This window comes from Prionailurus viverrinus, chromosome C2 (assembly GCF_022837055.1).
Source record: "Prionailurus viverrinus isolate Anna chromosome C2, UM_Priviv_1.0, whole genome shotgun sequence".
NCBI classification, from domain to species: domain Eukaryota; kingdom Metazoa; phylum Chordata; class Mammalia; order Carnivora; family Felidae; genus Prionailurus; species Prionailurus viverrinus.
In genome coordinates, this window is record NC_062569.1 from 145,203,295 (window position 1) to 145,222,392 (window position 19,098).

The 19,098-nt window shown below is 39.0% G+C and overlaps 1 protein-coding gene across 1 annotated transcript; it reads right to left on the bottom strand.

Annotated features, from left to right (window-relative positions):
* Nucleotides 1-2,790: 2,790 nt before the first annotated feature.
* Nucleotides 2,791-3,351, bottom strand: LOC125175501 (keratin-associated protein 13-2-like). The gene has a single exon (XM_047876138.1). The coding sequence runs from the start codon at nucleotides 3,349-3,351 to the stop codon at nucleotides 2,791-2,793; it is 561 nt and encodes a 186-aa protein (XP_047732094.1).
* Between the last annotated feature and the right edge of the window lie 15,747 nt (nucleotides 3,352-19,098).

Here is a 19,098-nt window from a genome sequence, read left to right on the forward strand (position 1 = left end):
ATGTCATGCAAAGTTGTAGTTCAAGATATATTTAGTGAGCTGACTTCACAGCAAGGAGCCGATGTCATGTTGTAAGGGCATTAGAAGTGGGGTAGTTATGAGTGAGCAGACTGAGGTTGAAAGGCCAGTGCCCCTCTTCACTCTTAGCTTCTTCTCAGGCAATGATAAAGTCCAGCTTTCCATTACACTCTGTCACCATCATCCAACAGTCATCGACTGGTGTTACCTGGTGCCCAGACTTGTAGGACATCAGAGGGTGGATGTGGAAAAGAGCAGAGTGCACATAAGAGGTAAACATTATGGAGAGAGATGGGAGGGACAGAGACAGCAAGAGAGAGAGGAGGAGGAGGAGGAGGAGGAGGAAAAGGAGAAGGAGAGGCAGAAGGAGAAGGAGGAGAAAAGAAGGAGAGAAGGAGATCAGAGAGGTGAGGGAAGAAAAATAGGAAGATGGAAATCAGCAGCGATGAGAGGCCGAGAAAAGTACCATGCAGAGAATTAAGGGAGCAAAAGGCATTCGTTTTGCCTGATCCCTGAAATCTGCATCTTCATACTATACTTGGAAATGGTTACAGATTAGCGGTATGCCGATGTATGCATTTCCTCTCCCCTCCCTTGCCTCTCCATTTTAATTTTTAGCATCTCACCTCAAAGATCCCCAGTGGGGAAAAATCTCTAAGAGTGGGGGAAATTGCTTAGAGTGGGGGAAAATCTCGAAGTCATTCCAGTACTAGATGTTCCGTGTCACTGGATGTCCCTTCCTTCCATCTTGGAGTTGTTCTCTGTTTAAAACATTCTCCGTGCTCATCACTCCTTGTGGAGCCTTCCTTGTCTCAAGTTAGAAACTTCTAGTTTCACTAGGCTTGCTGAATGTGTCCCCAGGACTCTCTCATTGGCTAAGCCACTGTGACCCCTTTCAGTTTACTTTCTGAGAAGCTTTCTTTACTCTACCTTCTACTCGTCCCACGTTATACTGGGAAGAATTACTAGCCCCTCCTCACTGCTAATGATGAAATTCAGTCTCACAGAATCTTGTTTTCTTACTGGTAAAAAAATTTTAAGTGTTTATTTACACCAAAGTCAATGAGTAACTCTGCACCTAGATGACACATTTTTATTAATTATAACTCTTTAGAGGTGAGTGACAGAAATCTTCTTTTATTTTAATTATTTTAATTAGTTTCAACCAAAAGAAGACTTTATTGGCTCATATAATCCAAGTACAGGAAGGGCTAATAAAGCTGGCTTAAGGAATGATGGAAACCGGAGTCTCCTGGGTCACTAGGAACTTTTACATCCTTCTTCTCTATTCCTCTATTTTCTGTCTCTTGGGTGGGTTTCTGGGCCCAGAAGACCTGGTTCTGATGCCTCCGTGCTTAGCCCATTATTGCCTTGGATATAAGAGAAAAGAATCTCTCTTTTCTCAGGTTCAGTTAGAAAAAGCTTGGGGAAAAGGGATCAGGGAAGACAAATCAATACACATTCATGGCACATGATTAGAGTAAATGGTAAATCTTTGTTGGTGTCTCTCCCACTCATGATGAGTTTTCACTTAACATGTCATGAAAAAGTTTGAACTGAATTCTGACACTACATTTAGCCTCTGAGACAAAAACTTGCTCAAGTTGAAAATAAACACAAAGGGTGTCCTGCCTGGGATCTGCATAGTATCCTACAAAAATGTGTTCTCTTCTCACTACCACTACTGGGCAGTGGATCCCAAGGATACTTATGTGGGTTCAGAACATTGAAAGGTATCTAACCATACCTCTAATTCAGTGAAGAAGTCACTATAACAAACAAACATGGTGGCTATTCATTTTCTACTTGTTGAGAAACTGAATAGCTTCAGTGTACCCAGGTCATAATAATTTTGTAAATTTATAATTCACAAATATATATTTCTTTATAACGAGCCAAAATATTTCTCCCTATAACTCTTCCCATTGCTCATTTTAAACCTTCAGACTCTGTATATCTTTCTCTCTCTCTCTTACACACACACACACACACACACACACACACACACTGTATAACCCATATTACCATATATTTAAAGACAGTCATGATGTCCTTCAACCCCTAACACTTCATATTTTCTCTTTTTCATGTCAACATAGCAGATTTACTCAAATAGTTTATATATTTTATGAATGCTTTTCACCTGGTTGACATCTCTGGACAAACTCTAATTCAATACTGCTTTGAAAATGTAAACTCAAAACCAACTATAATTGGCAGAAGAAGGTGTCTTCACTAAAAACATGATGAGAATATTGGCTTTATATGGGCATACTCTCAAAAATAAAAATCCTTTCCAGCTTTGATGGTGGAAGACATACACACTTATTAGGTCTTAGGCAGTGGAGTGCCCCCCAAATTTTACCATATGCCTGCTGCCTTTTCCTAGGGAAATCCAAAACCATTTCCTAGGTGTTCTGAAGCTCTGGAGCCCCAAAGATAGATCGCAAATCAAATTTTGAAAATCAATAAGGAACAATGAGAACGTATCAGATGCAAGAATGAATGAGTTTATTAGGTCAAACAGAACTGACATCCTGCAAGAAGAATTTATGTAATTCTGAGTCAATCGTTTCAAAATTACACACATGCACTTAATATTTTGGTCATTCGTTAATTTCACCATCTGAAAGAACTAGACAGTCAACCAGTACTCGATGCTGGAGAAAGGGTGAAGAGCGAGGGGTGAGAGGGGTTAGCTAACATTACTGAAACCCTTTGAGAGCAGCTGTAAAAAGAGACTGAAGTATTTTGCTCAAAGTGTCTGGAAGCTCAATAAGTTGATCTACAGAAGGCCGATCTATAGGTTGGCCTGTAACATGATGACTGACAGCTCCTGGAGGAGAGGTAGGTTGGGCGGCAGAAACTGGATCCATAGCTCAGGGAAGGGAAACCACAGACTCCATAACCCAGGGGTTTGAAGCCACTGGATCCACAGCCCAGAAAGTAGCAGCTTCTGGACCCACAGCCCACAGACCCAGAATAAGTCGTCTGGAAGGGACCGCAGAACGTGGAGGTCCTCGGGCGGGAGCAGGACGTCTGGCAGGGGCTGGACACCACGCAGGACGTCTGGCAGCTGGTGGGCTCACAGGAGGTCTCCTGACAGCCGCTGTAGAGGGAGGAGCCCAGCTGGCAGGGGCTGGGAGAGCAGAGGTCAGTACGGTAGACCAGGTTGCTGGGGGAAGAAGAGCCACAGGAGGAGCTTGGGTAGCGCAGGTAGCCCCCAAGGGACTGGGAGGCGACGTTTCCAGAACAGCAGCTGTAGGTCATGTTGGCAGGAGATGGGAGTTCAGCTGAGTGAGCGTCAGAAGATGCTCTGAGTTTCAATGCCATGGTCGGGACTCCATGTTATATATACTCTTAGACCTGGGTGTGTCACCGTCCAGATGTCCCTCCTCCGCGCTTGTCATTTTATGCAAGAAGGCCTCTCTAGGTTATTGCTTAAGTCTCATTTATCACGTCTTCACATAATTGTGCTTCAATCACTCTGATACACTTAGGAAGAAGCTACTCAATTTAATTCCCCAGAAATTCTCTGTGGTTTGATCTTTGAAGTTATATGTCATCATATTCCCAAATAGCCTCCGCCTTATGGTCCATGTGGATGGTGAGTCCTTGCCCTACCAAATGGAATTGCATAAGCTTCCTCTTCACTTCCACGAAGTTATCAGGAGAATCAGTGGTTTGTCCTTTGCCTCACAAGCACATTTGAATGGATTTCTCCAAATACTAACTGCATTCAGCAGCACCGACAATCAGTTGAACCTTTTACTCTTTTTCTACTCAAATTAATCCATGTAATTACTGATATCTATTAATTTAGCTTAATTAAATTGTAGATTCATTGGCAAAGCACTCAGCCTGCCTTTTTCTGTGATATGCCTGGCTTTCTCATGTCTTGTGCTTGTCACTGGAATTAAGGGGTATGGATATTACCCTTGGTGTTCATGCCCATGGATTTCCTTCAAGGGAATACAAGCTTAAAAGCCTTCCTTAGAGGATGTTCTTTTAAGAGGCAAATACAACACTTTGAGTGAGACTTTAAATAGAAGTGTTGGCTGGAACTGAGTTTCTGCATATATTTTCTGATGAGTCGGTCTTGTAGCAAGCATTATTTTCTGTTTTTGCCCAAGTCAACATACAGTTTTGTTGTTGTTGTTGTTTAGCCTTATTTCTTGATGAAAGGACATATCCTGAGTGGCAGTTATTAATTTGCATCTAAAATAATATTTCAGGAATTAACATTTAACATTTTCTGAGGCAACTAACTTGAAATATTAGAGCAACAGGGGTTTTTAGTATCTTTGGTCAACCCACACATTGAAAAATTATGCCTCAAAGAGGTTCAGTAAATTTCTCCTAACTGCTAAGAAAGACAGAAGCTCGAACCACGGTCTCCTTATGCAGAGTCAAGATTCAAATACTCTGCAAATATAAAAGCAAATTTAACTTTAACTTGTCTCAGAAAAGTATCTATTAAGCTTATTTATACTACGATATAAAAGCCTAATAAAAGCCTTATTTACCTCTCCTAAGAATATTTGCATTGAATAGTGTTCAACAGTAGAATTCCATGCATCACTGATCTGTATGCATTTGAAGTATATTTTACTTTCTAGCTCAAGAAAGAGAAAAGAACCTGGATAACCCATACTTAGATTAATGGGGGGAAAAATAAGGAAGAAGAAGAAAAAGGGCTGTTTCTTATCTCGTTTGTGCCCATTCGTCTTCTTTAGAATCTGACATTTTATTTGGTTTAACTAAGAGGAATGGCATTTACAATTGTCATTGAAAAGAAAGCTCCTTAACTACCTGAAAATTACCTTGCTGAATTCCAAAGCACGCTGCCTCAGAGCACTTAGTTACTTTGTTTTATGATTATCTCTCCCATGCAGAATCCAAAGTGTGGCATGCATCACACGAAGTGCCCTTGTGCAATACTTAAACCATCACTCTGATTCACTGAAGGAAAATAAGTTATGCTTTATGAATGGACACCTATTAAATTTACTAAAGAAGTTTGTACCACCCCCAACACATGGGATGCCTTAAAATGCCAGACTTTAACTCCATTACAATGCATAATCTTTCTTTCTTCCTCTTAATCCTTGATTCTACTTAAAAAAAAAAAAAAAAGACTTTCTAAGACTTTCTAACATTCAGAAGTTCTTGCTTTTCCAGGCCAGATCCCTAGTCCTGGGAATTAACATTGAAATAACTCTGGAATAAGTCAATTCCAATTAACATCTCCCACACCCATTCCTAATTAGGCTAACACTTTTCATTAGTCATTTGTGCACTTTGTACAGATACCAGTGAATAGCTCATAAATGCTAATAAATGTGTCTCTCTGAAAGGAAGAGAAAAACAAAACTAAACTGAAGTGACTATTAAGTTCAGAGGTGGATCCTGGACTAATAAAACACTCCTATAAGCACAGGCAAAGTGTTTAAGGAAAAAAAAAAAGTCGTCTGGATAGGTCAGAAGAAAAATGCTACATTGCAAAACATCTTTTTTGAAATGGAAAAATACCAATACTACATAGAATAACCAAGCATTAGAGGACTCACTGGCCACAAGTAACTTAATGACATGAATTCCTTGAGGAGTGATTGTTCTTCCAGGGCACTGCCTGTCATCAGGTTCAGTCTTTAAGATGACGATCTCCTTTCACAACGTTTTCAGATATTTTTCAATACCTTTCAAAGTAAGCAAATGTTAAAGGCTGTAGTTAAGTATGGGCGGAAAGACCGATTTCTGGGTAAAGGATGAGGAAAATCACTCCGTCTCTCTGCCCTGGCCTCTGTCTCAGGCACTTAGCAAGCTGGCCAAGGTAGCAAGCTGCTACATTGCCAGAGATCACCTGTCTCGTTGGTCGACTCTGCTGGGCGCTGGCACTCCTCTTAGATCACCACAGCCCCTTCCTGCTTCATACTGACCATTTTAAGTCTATACTCTATTTTTTAAATTTTTGTTTATTTTTGAGACAGGGAGAAAGAGCGCGAGCAGGGGAGGGACAGAGAGGGGGATCTTTCCAGTGGAAACCCATTCAGTCTGCAGGAATCTTCCAGGAAATTTTCTGCACACATATTAATAAGTGTATGCACTTTGTTGTTTCTTTTTTTTTTTATTTTTATTTATTTTTATTTTTTTTCAACGTTTTTTATTTATTTTTGGGACAGAGAGAGACAGAGCATGAACGGGGGAGGGGCAGAGAGAGAGGGAGACACAGAATCGGAAACAGGCTCCAGGCTCTGAGCCATCAGCCCAGAGCCTGATGCGGGGCTCGAACTCACGGACCGCGAGATCGTGACCTGGCTGAAGTCGGACGCTTAACCGACTGCGCCATCCAGGCGCCCCTGCACTTTGTTGTTTCTTATTATTGTTTTAAGTTCTAAGAACGCAGTCTTATTGCACATATATTTGTAAATACACTTTTTCATTAAAAAATTACCTTTAAAATATATTCATGTTGATATTTATATATTTCTATCTTCACTTCAGTAGCACGTTCAAGTCCCAGGCACTGTTCGAAGGACTTTGTTACAAATATCAGCTCATTGAGTCTTCCTAATAATCCACATGGCACATATTGCCATGGTTCTTATTTTAGAGAGGGTGAGAGTTGAGTTACTCGCCCATGGCCACTCGTGTAGTCGGTAGCGGATACAGGATTTGAACCCAGATACTGGTTCGATCGTCAAGAGTTTGTGCAAACAGCCACTTTATTATAATATAATGAGCTGGTTTCTTTCTGTTGCTACCATATAGAATTCTTCAATATAACACTATCACATGTTACTTATCTATCTCCTTATTATTTTTGATTCCTCACTATCACAAATCATGTGGCAAGGAGCATATTTGCGCCCACGCCCACGTCTAGAGTTCCCATCAGGTATATATGTAGAGGTAGAGTTGCTAGGAATTTTCAGTTCCATTTTCAATTTTAGCGTAGTAATTAGGAGCATGGCCTTGGATTCAGAGGGGCTGGGTTTCAATCCTGACTCCATCATTTGCCAGTGATATGACCAAGACTCATTCAAGTTTATTTTTTTGTTATTACCTTTTATCAGTGGTTCTATAGAGTTATTCTGCTTTTCAGATTATTTTCTTAGGAGTTCTTTCTGTATTCTTTATTTTATGCCTTCATCTTTGGTATGTTGCAAATAGACCCTTCCACTTGATTGTTTCACTGTTTTTTTTTTCACTTTTTTTTTTTAAGGTCAGCTCTATTGAGGTAAAATATACACATAACGAAATTCACCTGTTAGGCATACAGCTCAATGAGTTTTGACAGACATATGCAGTCATGTAACCACCAATGAAACAGAAATACAGAAGCTTTCCATTATCACCCAAGGTTTCCTTGTGCCTGTTTGTGTCGATGGCTTCCCACCATGTATCTGAATTTCTGTCCATATAGGCTCTTCTTTTCGGAAATGCGCTCTACATGGAATCGCCCATTACACAGCTTTTTGTGGCTAATTTCCTTTACAGAATACACTGCTTTTGAGTTTCATTCATGTTGTCATATAGTTCAATAACCCCTTCCTTTTCATCGCTAAGTGGCATTTCACTGTATGTATGCTCTCCATTCACTATCCATAACATTTAGATGATTTCCAATTTGGGGCAATTATGGAGAAAGCTGCCATGAACACTTATATGCAGGTTTCTTCATAGACATGCTTTTTGTTTTCATTTTTTCTAGATAAATTTTTGGGAGTGGGATTGCTGGATGATATGGCAACTACATGTTTAGCATCACAAAAACACTGCTACACTGTTTTTCCACGGTGGCTGTGGCATTTTGCATTCCCAACAGCAAAGTTCCAGTTGTTCCAAATCCTCAAGAGCACTAGACCTATTATCATGATTTATCATTGCCATTATCCATTATTATTTTGCCTCCTCTAGGAGGCATGTGGTGGTGCGACATGTGATTTTAACTTCCATTTCCCCAATGATTAATAATATTGTGCATCTTTTGACATGTTACTTGCCTTTGATGTCTCTCCTTCAGTGGTATGTAGTCAAAGTTTTTAAATCATTTTTGAGTTGTTTCGCTTCATATAATTGAGTTGTAAGAGTCCCTCATATACCCTAGATCCAAGGCTTCTATCAAATATGTGTTTCTCCAATATTTTCTCCAAGGTTGTGGCTCATGGCTTGTCATTTCATTTTCTTATCAAAGTGTTTTCAAGAGCAGATGTTTTTAATTTTGACTAAGTACAATTTATCAAATAAATTTAGTATTGGGGGCAACGTTTGAGTGAAGGAATTTTTTTTTGTCATAAAGATGTCCAATTACCCTAGTACCATTTGCTGGAAAGACTGCCCTTTGCCCACCGATCACCATGACACTTTTATCAAAGTCAATTAATCATACATGTACAGATTTATTTCTGGAGTTACTCCTCTGTTCCATTAATGTGTACGTCCACCCAATACTACCATGCTTTAATTACTACAGGTTTATAGTAAGCCTTGACATTAGATTGCAAATCCCCAAACTTTGTTCTTTATTTTCCAAATCATTTGCCTATATGAGTTCTTTTGTGTTTCCATATAAATTTTGAATGAGTTTGCCAATTTCCACAAAAACCTGATATGATTTTCATCGGGATTTTGTTAAATCTGTGTTCAACTGGGGGAGATTCAAAATCTTCATTTTGTTTGTTTCATGAACATGAACTGTCTCTATACTTATTTAAACATCCTTTAATACTTCAGGGGCGCCTCGGTGGCTCTGTCAGTTAAGCGTCCAACTTCAGCTCGGGTCACGATCTCATGGTTCGTGAGTTCAGGTCCTGCATCGGATTCTGGGCTGACAGCTCAGAACCTGGAGCCTGCTTTGGATTCTGTGTCTCCTTCTCTCTCTGCCCCTCTCCTGCTCGTGCTCTGTCTCTGTCTCTCAAAAATAAATAAACATTAAAAATTTTTTAAAAAATAAACATTCTTTATTATCTCTCATGAAAGGGTTATAGTTTTCAGTGCACAAATCCTGCATATGTGTTGTTGGATTTACAGCTAAATATGTTGTGGGTTTTCATGCTATTTTAAGTGGCATTTTAAAATTTCAATTTCTATTTGCTCATCACTTTTATGTAGAATTACATTTTTATGTGACTTTGTATCCTACAATGGTCTGAAATTCATTTATTAGTTGTAGCATATTTTTGTGAATTATTTCAAGTCTTTTGCATAGGCTATCATGTCATCTGCAAACAAAGCCAATATTCTTTCTTCTTCTTTTTTTTTAACATTTATTTATTTTTGAGACAGAGAGAGACAGAGCATGAACGGGGGAGGGGCAGAGAGAGAGGGAGACACAGAATCGAAGGAGGCTCCAGGCTCTGAGCCATCAGCCCAGAGCCTGACGCGGGGCTGGAACTCATGGACCGCGAGATTGTGACCTGAGCAGAAGTCGGACGCTCAACCGACTGAGCCACCCAGGCTCCCCCTTTCTTCTTTTAAGATAAGTATGACTCTTTTCTTTTGGTCTCATCATGTTGGGTAGAACCTCCAGGGACATTTGGGTGGCTCAGTCAGTTAAGAATCTGATTCTCAATTTTGCCTAAGGTCATGGGATCGAGCCCTGCATCGGGCTCTGCTCTGATCCTGGAGCCTGCTTAAGACTCTTTCTCCCTCTCCCTTTGTCTCTCCCCTGCTCATTCTTTCTTTCTCTCTCACTCTCATTCTCAAAAAAAAAAAAAAAAAAAAAAAAAAAAGAGAAAAAAACTTCAACACAATGCTGAGTGGAGTGGGCAAAGCACATGCTTGCTTTATTCCTGAACATTCAGTCTTTCTTTGTTAACCATGATGCCACCAGTGTGGTTTGTAGATGCCAATTATCCAAGTAAGTTCTCTCCTAAATCTTGCTTGCTGAGAGCTTTTACCATGAGTGCATGCATGTTGAGTTTTCCAAGTGCTTTTTTAGGCATTTATTAGATTATTGTGTAGTTGAATTTTTAATCTTCTGATATGGTAAATTGCACTGGGTAATTCTGAATATTGAAATCAACTTTGCATTCCTGGGAAAAACATCTCTGATCATTTTAGCATTTGATCAGATATTATGCTTTTAACATATACTGGATTAGACTTACTGATGTTTTTTCTACTTTTTTTTAATGCCTATTATGTATGAGGGGAATTGGTTTGTAATTTTCTTATAACATTGTCCATGTCTAGTTTCCTAAAAGGGTAATGTTGATCTTGTAAAATTAGTTGGGAAGTGTGTATGCCTCTCTTTTCTGAAATAGTTTATGTAGAATTTGTTTTTGAATATTTTGAATAATTTTCCCATGAAGCCACCTCAGCTTGAAATTTGCTTTATAGGAAGGTTTTCCGTGGTCAATTTAATTTATTTTATAGGTATAGGGCTACCCAGGATGTCTTATTATTCTTGCTTGAGCTCTTAGTGTTTATGTATCAAGGAATTTCCCCATTTTACCTAAGATATCCCAGCAAATGAGCTCAGAATCCAGCAACAGTGGTCATATAAATATGCTTGTGCTGTGACAAAGGCAGAAGTAGTGGTGACCTGTCTCCCGACCACATGGACTGCATAAGCCATTGCTGGGGCCACTCTGGCTAGAAAGCGAACAAAGTAAGTTCAATGATACTTGTTGGAGCAAAACATGAATCCAGAAGGCATAAAACCAACAATCTCCTACTTATTATCTCATTTGTCTTGTTTTATTGCTTATCATTTCCACCAAAATAGTCACAGACCTCTCCTCTCTCAGATATGCATTCAAATGAAACGTTCTTGCTTATCTGTAATAAGAGTATTTTAATGAAACCAAGCATCTTTTGAATCGTATTGAACTCGATCGCCTCAAAATAGAACACATGCTCCCGTTGAGCAGCTGCCCCAGTTTTCTCCTTTGCGTCATTTCGTATGGACACGCATGGCCACTTTCCTACCTCACTTGCTCTCAGTACCTTATTTAGCAGTGCGTTACTAAGGTGGCAGGATATGGTGACAGGTTTCACCTTGCATTTGAAGTAAAGATCATTCCCTGGGTGCTGGGTGCATCATTAACCTGCTGGAGGTTCACTCTTCAGTCTGCTTGTCGGTTGATAAACACTGCTGATTCTTTTAAGAGGATTAGAAAACACTCAACTCCTCAACTGTTTCCAAACCTTAGTTCTCAAAGCCCCATCTTGGAAATTTTCAAAGATGTGCACAATCTGGCAAAAAAAAAAAAAAAAAAAAAAAAATTAAGAGACCAGAAAGGGCGTTCAGTATTGCATTCAACTTCTATGTTCCTTATTGCTTTGTTTGTTTGAATTCAGCACTGTAGTCAAAAGAGAAACAGCCTAACTAGGACCTGAATAAAGCAGAGATATGAACTAGATATTAGTAAACATATCAAGGAAATGCTAGTGTGTGAAACCGCAGATTACAACATCTGATTTCTTACGCTCACAAAAGTGAATTCTAGTGTATTATGGTGGAAATAACACTGAATTATAGGAGTTGACTTCAGGCTGTTACATAGATCAGAGGCAGGACCAGATGGCTCCTGAAGGTCCCGACAATTGCCAAGTTCTATGACTCTAAGGTAAAATTTACTTTCCGAGAATTCAGTCTTCATAATGAGTTTTCATATGACCACAGTTTGTTGTTTAGTTTTTGCTCTTTGTCCGGTTTTGAAGGAAGGGTACATTTCCTCCCTAGTTAAGTTCAAGCAAGATTCAAGAAGTACATGATCAATTTGGTCAGAGAAGATATGGATAGCAAACATGAAGACCATCATTCATTTCTTGGAGAGCGTAAAAGAGTTCTCCAGAAAAACAGAACGGATAATAGGTGCGGGTGGTTATAGGTACAGTAAATTTACATAAATTTACATAATAGACACATGTATAGGTGTAATATGCATATGTGTGAGTGTGTGTGTGTACAGAGACAAAGAGATTTACTTTTTACAATAGGGTTGTGTGTGGTTGTGGGACTGACAAATTTGAAATCTATAAAACCAGTCAGCAGACTGGAAATTCATCCTGACTTGGCAGTCTTGAGTCTGGGTTCCATAACACAGCAGGATGAAAACTCAGGCAGGGTTTCTATGTTGCAACCTTGAAAATTCCTTCTTCAAGAAACCTCAGTCTTTGTACTGGTTGGTTAGGGCTCACCCACATTATGGAAGTAATCTGCTATACTCAAAATCTATTGATTTTTGTAATAATCATCACTACATCTCGATTGGTATTTGAAAACTAACCAGACACTGTAAATTAGCCAAGTGGAAATGTTATAGTTAACCATGACAGATCGTTATTAAGGCATTAGAAAATGCTAGAAAATAAAGAAGTACCAGACATTAAAGTGTTAGCAAAAAATTCTTTCATCAGAAAAGTGTAATGATTTGTCACTCTGCTATTTACTTCTGTTGATTTATTGTTTCTTCATTTATTTCAATAATATTAATAATATGAAACTTGTGGATATCTCAATATCTTTGGGTCATTCTGGATTATGTTATATTTAAAATCACAAGCTTTAAAATCTCAGTAACACTTAAAGGAAATCAAAATTTCTCTCAACACAAGTGTTTTGAAAAGGTAAAGCACTGTCTGGGAAAGACATTAGTCTTGTCTTTTTATAAAAGAAAGAATGTTAAAAATAATTCATAAGCCAGTACTATTCAATGTAAATTAAATCTGTATATACTCTATATCTCATCACAATGACAGATGTATTCTGTGTATTTATTTACCAAAAGTACAAGTTGATTTCCTGTAATATTGAAATGTTTATTATAATAGTTTTAAGAACTCTTGACTTGAAATATGAGACTACGAATCTTTGTTAGGAGAAACTACATTTGTTAAGATGTATTTGTTCACTTAAAGTTGCAAACCACATTTGCCATTTGCTGTAAAATGTGAGTTTTCACACACTATACTCGTGATTATTTACATCTTAGTTCTGACGTCACTGAGTTTGCTATCATTAACTCACTCAAGTTGCGTGAAAGTCCTGACGAGTTCTTTGGAACTAGAAACACACCTAAGAGCATTTCCAGTTGTTTTTTGGTTTGTTTGTTCATTTGTTTTGTAATATGCAGGTAAAACAGAGAGTTTAATGATTATTTTTGGAATACAGTGCAGAATCTCCATTTTCTCTCTTGATAATAGTGGATAATATTTAAGAAGCAGTTTATATGAACCAGGCATTGTGCTGGTACCTGGTCCATGGTACATAAATCATTCTATTTAACTCACAACAGTTCTACAATTTTTATTCTCTTATAGATGAGCTCCAAAGCAGCAGGGACCATGTACCATCATAGCTTTATCTGAGTCCACACTCTTAGCGCGTAACTATACTGCCTTAGTAACAAGGAAGATGGATAAGATGTTTGAGAAGGAAGAGAGTGAAAGGTTGGGGGCAGGGTAAGGACTGAAGAACTATTAGGAGCACAAAGTGAGAAATATTGGAATGATCAGGATTGGGGCATGCTCAGTACCTGTTCTCAGTTTCAACAATTTTCGGTTTTTCTCATTTCAACAATTGTGTTGAAAATAAATTCTATTTTTTTTAAGGTTTATTCATTTTTGAGAGACAGAGCGCGAGCGGGGGAGGAGCAGAGAGAGAGGGAGACACAGAATCTCAAGCGGGCTCCAGGCTCTGAGTGGTTGGCACAAAGCCTGATGAGGGGCTCCAACTCACTGACCGCGAGATCATGACCTGAGCTGAAGTCCGACGCTCAACTGACTGAGCCGCCCAGGCACCCTTGTTGAAAATAAATTTTAATTACACTGTTGTCTATGCTTACTAATTCAAAGCAGAAAATCAGTTCTTAAGATCTACTACAACTTTATGCCACCACCCTAAACATCAGTGATACTCAAAATCTATCTCCCCTAAAAGAAAATATAAATATATAAAAAAAAATTCCACCCTGGGGGCGCCTGGCTGGCTCAGTCGGTTGAGTGTGCAACTCTGGACTTTGATTCAGATCATGATCTCATGGTTCATGGGGTCAAGCCCTGTGTGGGCTCTGCAATGGCAGTGCGGAGCCTGTTTGGGAATCTCTCTCTCTCTCTCTCTCTCTCTCTCTCTCTCCATCTCTTTCTCTGTCTCTCTCTCAATAAACATTTTATTTTAATTCCACCCTGATTATATAAACTTTACAAATCCTTATATCTTTTCAGAATATATCCTTCTTTTGATTCAACTGCAACTCCAGAGTTGTAGTCTAGGTCCCCCTCAAATAATGGCTCCCATGAAGCCTTTTCTAACTTTTCTCTGAAAAGATCCCCCTTGGTTCAAAAATGTTCATCGCTTTTCTGTGAGTCAACCCTGAAAATCACTTTAATTTCTAATTAACATGCCACATATCATGAGCATACGAAGCTATAGAAAGACAGGTTTAAGACTGCTAATAATTAAAAGCAAACTCATATCGGAGAAAGCACAGATGCAAATACTAAGAAGTTGAAAAAGTTTAGCCAAAAAGTCATCCTGGGTAAGAAAGAGATTTCCTGGAAGAGAGATCAGAACAAAGGGATATGGAATAACATAGAAGTTACATGGAAAGAAAAGGAAGTAGGATCAATGTGTATGAAAAAAACCTATTCCAGGAATTTACATATATACAAACTAATTTAATTCTCCTAAGAAATACATTCCACTGTTGTTTACACTTGCCAGACACAGAAGCAAACAAAGCTTACATAAGATAATTTCACCTAAGTAATGGAATCAAGATTCACATTCATGTTTGTCTCACTCCAAATTCCCTTTGTTTCCAATTTTTTAAACATTTATGTATTTTGAGAGAGAGAGCAAGTGAGGGATGGGCAGAGAGAGAGGAGAGGGAGAGAATTCCAAGTAGGCTCTGTGCAGAGCACGACGTGGGGCTTGGTCCCACAAACCATGAGATCATGACCTGAGCTGATATCAAGAGTTGAACTCTTAACCGAATGAGCCACCCAGGTGCCCCCAAATTCCATTCTTTTCATTCATTCATTCATTCATTCATTTACTCATTCATTCACTCGCTCACTCATTCTATTCATTTCATTTGCTCTCATAAACATGAGTTTCTTACACAAGATAGATATTTACTAATTTTGAATAGTTGAGTTAATATATAGATAAATAAACAGATAAATAAACAAATGGGCAAATGAATAAAGTCTATGAGATCATTATAGTCTGATTGTTAGCACCAAATCCATTCTCAAATTTTCCCCAACTGACTCTGTTAGGGATCTGGAATATATTTCTGGATAAGAGTTAGGTTGGATCCTGTTTCTTTGAGACAACACAGGTCTCAAATGAAGCAGGTAGAACAAAAGAAAGATCTTTTCTCAGCCCATTTCTTAAGCTGTACTCTTTGCTTTATCTCATGAGGAATGGGGAGAAGCTAATCATTGTTTGGGCTTTTTAGAAAATATCTTGCTTGGGGCTCCAAGTTTGGATAGAGACCAAGAAAGAGAAGCAAAAAGAGAAAAAGGAGATCTAATTAAGAATCTAACTGTAGCAGTGATTTCAATATCTGAGGCACCTGGTTTGCATATTCTCCAGAAACCCTATACCTTACATTTAAATGGTTAGCATACCTTAAGGGAAGCAGAACCAATGCATTTTCATGCCAAAGAAAATTGATTAAAAACATATAAAACACACTGAAATAAATAGAAACATGAGCCAAATTTCTGTTAAGTAAACTATTGTAACATAAGGTGGTATCTTTCTATTCCTTTATGACATACTAGAAAGAGATGATCCAGAAAGTAGAGAAAATAAAATGTGTCCTAAGAAAGGGAAGGGAAGGGGGTTGGGAATGAGGTCGGGAAGAAAGATAATTTTGGAAGTAGCAACTTGCATATTTCTATTTGTGGCATAGGTTGTCAGTGAATTAAAATAGGTCTCATTTATTAGAAATGGATAGGCAGTTCCTGACTTAAAAGATCTAGTGCTTCCTTAGTAATAAAGTTTTTAAAAATTCATTGTTTGAGATCTTAGAAATACAACATGCTGATTTATGGACCTCTGAACACATTTTGGTCAAGAAAAAGGAGACAGATCTCTCCTAGAGAAACAACAGGTGTGTCAAGAGGCCCAATTCAACATGAGAGGTGGGGAAGTTCTCAGATCCACAGATCCACAGCCCAGACACTGGAAACTAGAGTCCACAGCCCCAAGCTCATGGTCCCATCCTCTGGAAGGACTGGTGAGGAAGAGTGATAATAAGTGGGCACACAATAGCTGGAAGGTTCCCTGGTGACAAGCAGAAACTTGGTAGACATGGGAAGATAGAGTCAATGACTGTGGTCACTCAATTCCTGGGAAGACAGGACCCCCCTCTGACAGATGAAGGATGTATTAATTTGACAAAGTGCCACAGACTGGGTGCTTAAACAACAGAAATGCATGGTCTCACAGCTCTGGAAGCTGCATGACCTAGATCTAAGTATTGGCAGTATTGGTTCCTTCTAAAGGCAGTGAGGGAAGGATCTGTTCCAGGCTGCTCCCCTTGGCTTGTAGGCACCCCTCTTCTCCCTGGGTCTCTCAGTATCTCCTTCCTTCTATGCATGAATATCTCTTTGCCCCCATTTCCCCCTTTTTATGACAACAGTCATATTGGATTACAGTTCATCACAATGACCTCACTATTGAACTCGATTGCTTCTCTAGAGACCTTATCTTCAAATAAGGTCACATTCTGAGGTAATGGGGTTTAGGACTCCAACATATGAATCTTGAGAGACACAATTTAACCCATAACAAGAGACAAACAGTCATTAAAGTGGGAAAAAAGGCATTTTAAAATTTTGATTAGATAGTGTCTCCAAACGTCAATTTTTTCTAGGTCTAATGAGGACTTGGGGTGAATTGTCTCCTCAGGAACTTTATAAACCCTTTCCATTGGGTGTGTGTATGAGGAAAACAACTTGGTAGAGTCCTCCGGGGTTTCACTAAATCAGTTATCTAATGAAAAGGAAATTGATCTTCCTTTGCACAGACATGGCTGAATATGTTTTATTCGTTTACTTAAGAGACACAGATCATCCCTTTCTCACATATAGGACGAAGGTGACTATTTTCATGGCCAATAATCCGGTAATCACCATCCATGCAGCACCGCAGGGTGCCTGCAACCCTCCACTTCCTAGTGTCTCATACTGACAAGGTACCAGACTCTTCTATTTATGTTTCCTAAGGAACCAAGCAGCAGAATCTGGGTTCATGAACAGAGGATCACGTATTTTCAACTGTCAACAAGTAAAAATAATAAAGCCAATAATAAAACTGCCTGTATCATCTTCTTAATAAACATTACTGCAAGTCTATGGTGACACAGGAACTGAGGAGAGGAGGGTGGTCCTTCCTCTAGGTCAACTGTATCTGGGAAATTAAGATGGGATGCATGAAGCTGGCAATTCCTAAAATACTCTGGAAAAGCAACAGACTAAAAACTGTAAAGGCCAGATATGTGCAGCTGTGAACAGTGTCATCAGGGCCACATTTGCAAATCATCTTGAAATTGTTTGCCTTTGGGAATGTTTGATTAAAAAGGCATTATGACATGGGGATTGCGAAATTTTAAATGGAAGCTAGAAACTTTTCGTTCAAAGACGTCTGATCTACAATGAAATAAAATACCAACAAAACTAATTAAACCGCAAGCATTGTAAGATAAATGAATAGAAATGCTTAACTACTCTTGGAAGTAAGTATAGAGGAGGGTCAACATTAATCAATGGGACACATGGAAACATTTCTGTGGTCTGACAGTATTACTGGTCTAGACAGCTCAACCAAGATAAGTGGTGCGTGAAACATAAAGATGGGGGAAAGAGAAAAGGAAAAGGAAGGAAGTAAGGGATGGTTGGGAAGAGAAAGAAAGGGACATTCGAGAGGGATAAGAAACAGCATGTGAGCACAGCATTAAGCCATTAACTTAAGAGATCATTTATCACTGGTTTTGCTGATCAGTCTTCTGAAAATTTAAAACAGCGCTTTCTATAGAGGGTTGCAGTTGCTATACTCTTATTTTTAAGCAAGTGTACTTTTGGAAATCCCAAGTTTCTCATTTAATTATAAACATTTTGCTCTTTTGTTAAAGAATGACTCAGGCAATAAAAATGTATTTAAGATATTTACAGCAACGATTCTCAAATTCGATACCTCGGAAGCACTTGGGAAATGGTTTCTTGGATTATTTGAGCAAAGATTCACATATACTCTATGCTAATTGCCAGGCAATTTTGTGGGTATTTTACCTATATTATCTCTTTTAATTTTTATATTATAATAACCCAATGCAAGAGATACCCTTATTCCCATGTCACAGATGAGAAAAGTGGGGGCAGAGAGAGCTCAAGTCAATGGCATAAGATCATAGTGCTGGGAAAGGCAATGCCAGGCTTTGCTTTTGAGTTTTCACATTACCTTCTCTCTCAGTCGTGAAGGCCCCTTCCCCACAGCCACCTCTGTGCTGGTGGGATTCTGACCTGCATGTTTTAACAGGCATTACTGAAACGCACCAGAGTTTCAAATCTTGAGTGATCAAACATAGTCCAATCTACAATGCCCCGAGATTACCTTGTTTATTTATTTGGAATTCCAGATCTCTACAAACAAATCAGATCCTGATATTAAGATGAGTTAAAAAGTCAATGTCAAGAAAGGTAGCCAGCAAGAAAGACGTAACCCGTGGACAACACTTCCTGAGGAATACGTGAGCTAAACTTTGTTTTACAGCCTTTATCCCCTCTCATTGAAACCTGAGTCTACTTTGAATGGGGCAGAACTTGCAAAAGAATTAGTCTCTGGGCACCAGAACCAAATTTTAGCATCATAGAATTTAAGCACTGAAATTGGAAAATGAGTCAGTGGAGTTAAGCAAAGACACCAAAACAAGACCCTGGGTTGGAGGTGTCCCTGATGTTGGTGCTCTCTCCAGTTGCCTCCAACAGACACCGGGAAACCATGACCTCTGTTATGTCTGTGCCTCCAGCCAGCCACCGTGACACAGCTCAGTCAATGAAGCAGTATTAAACAAGGTCCTCTCTAGAGAAAATCAACTGTCTTTCTGTCTAGGGCTC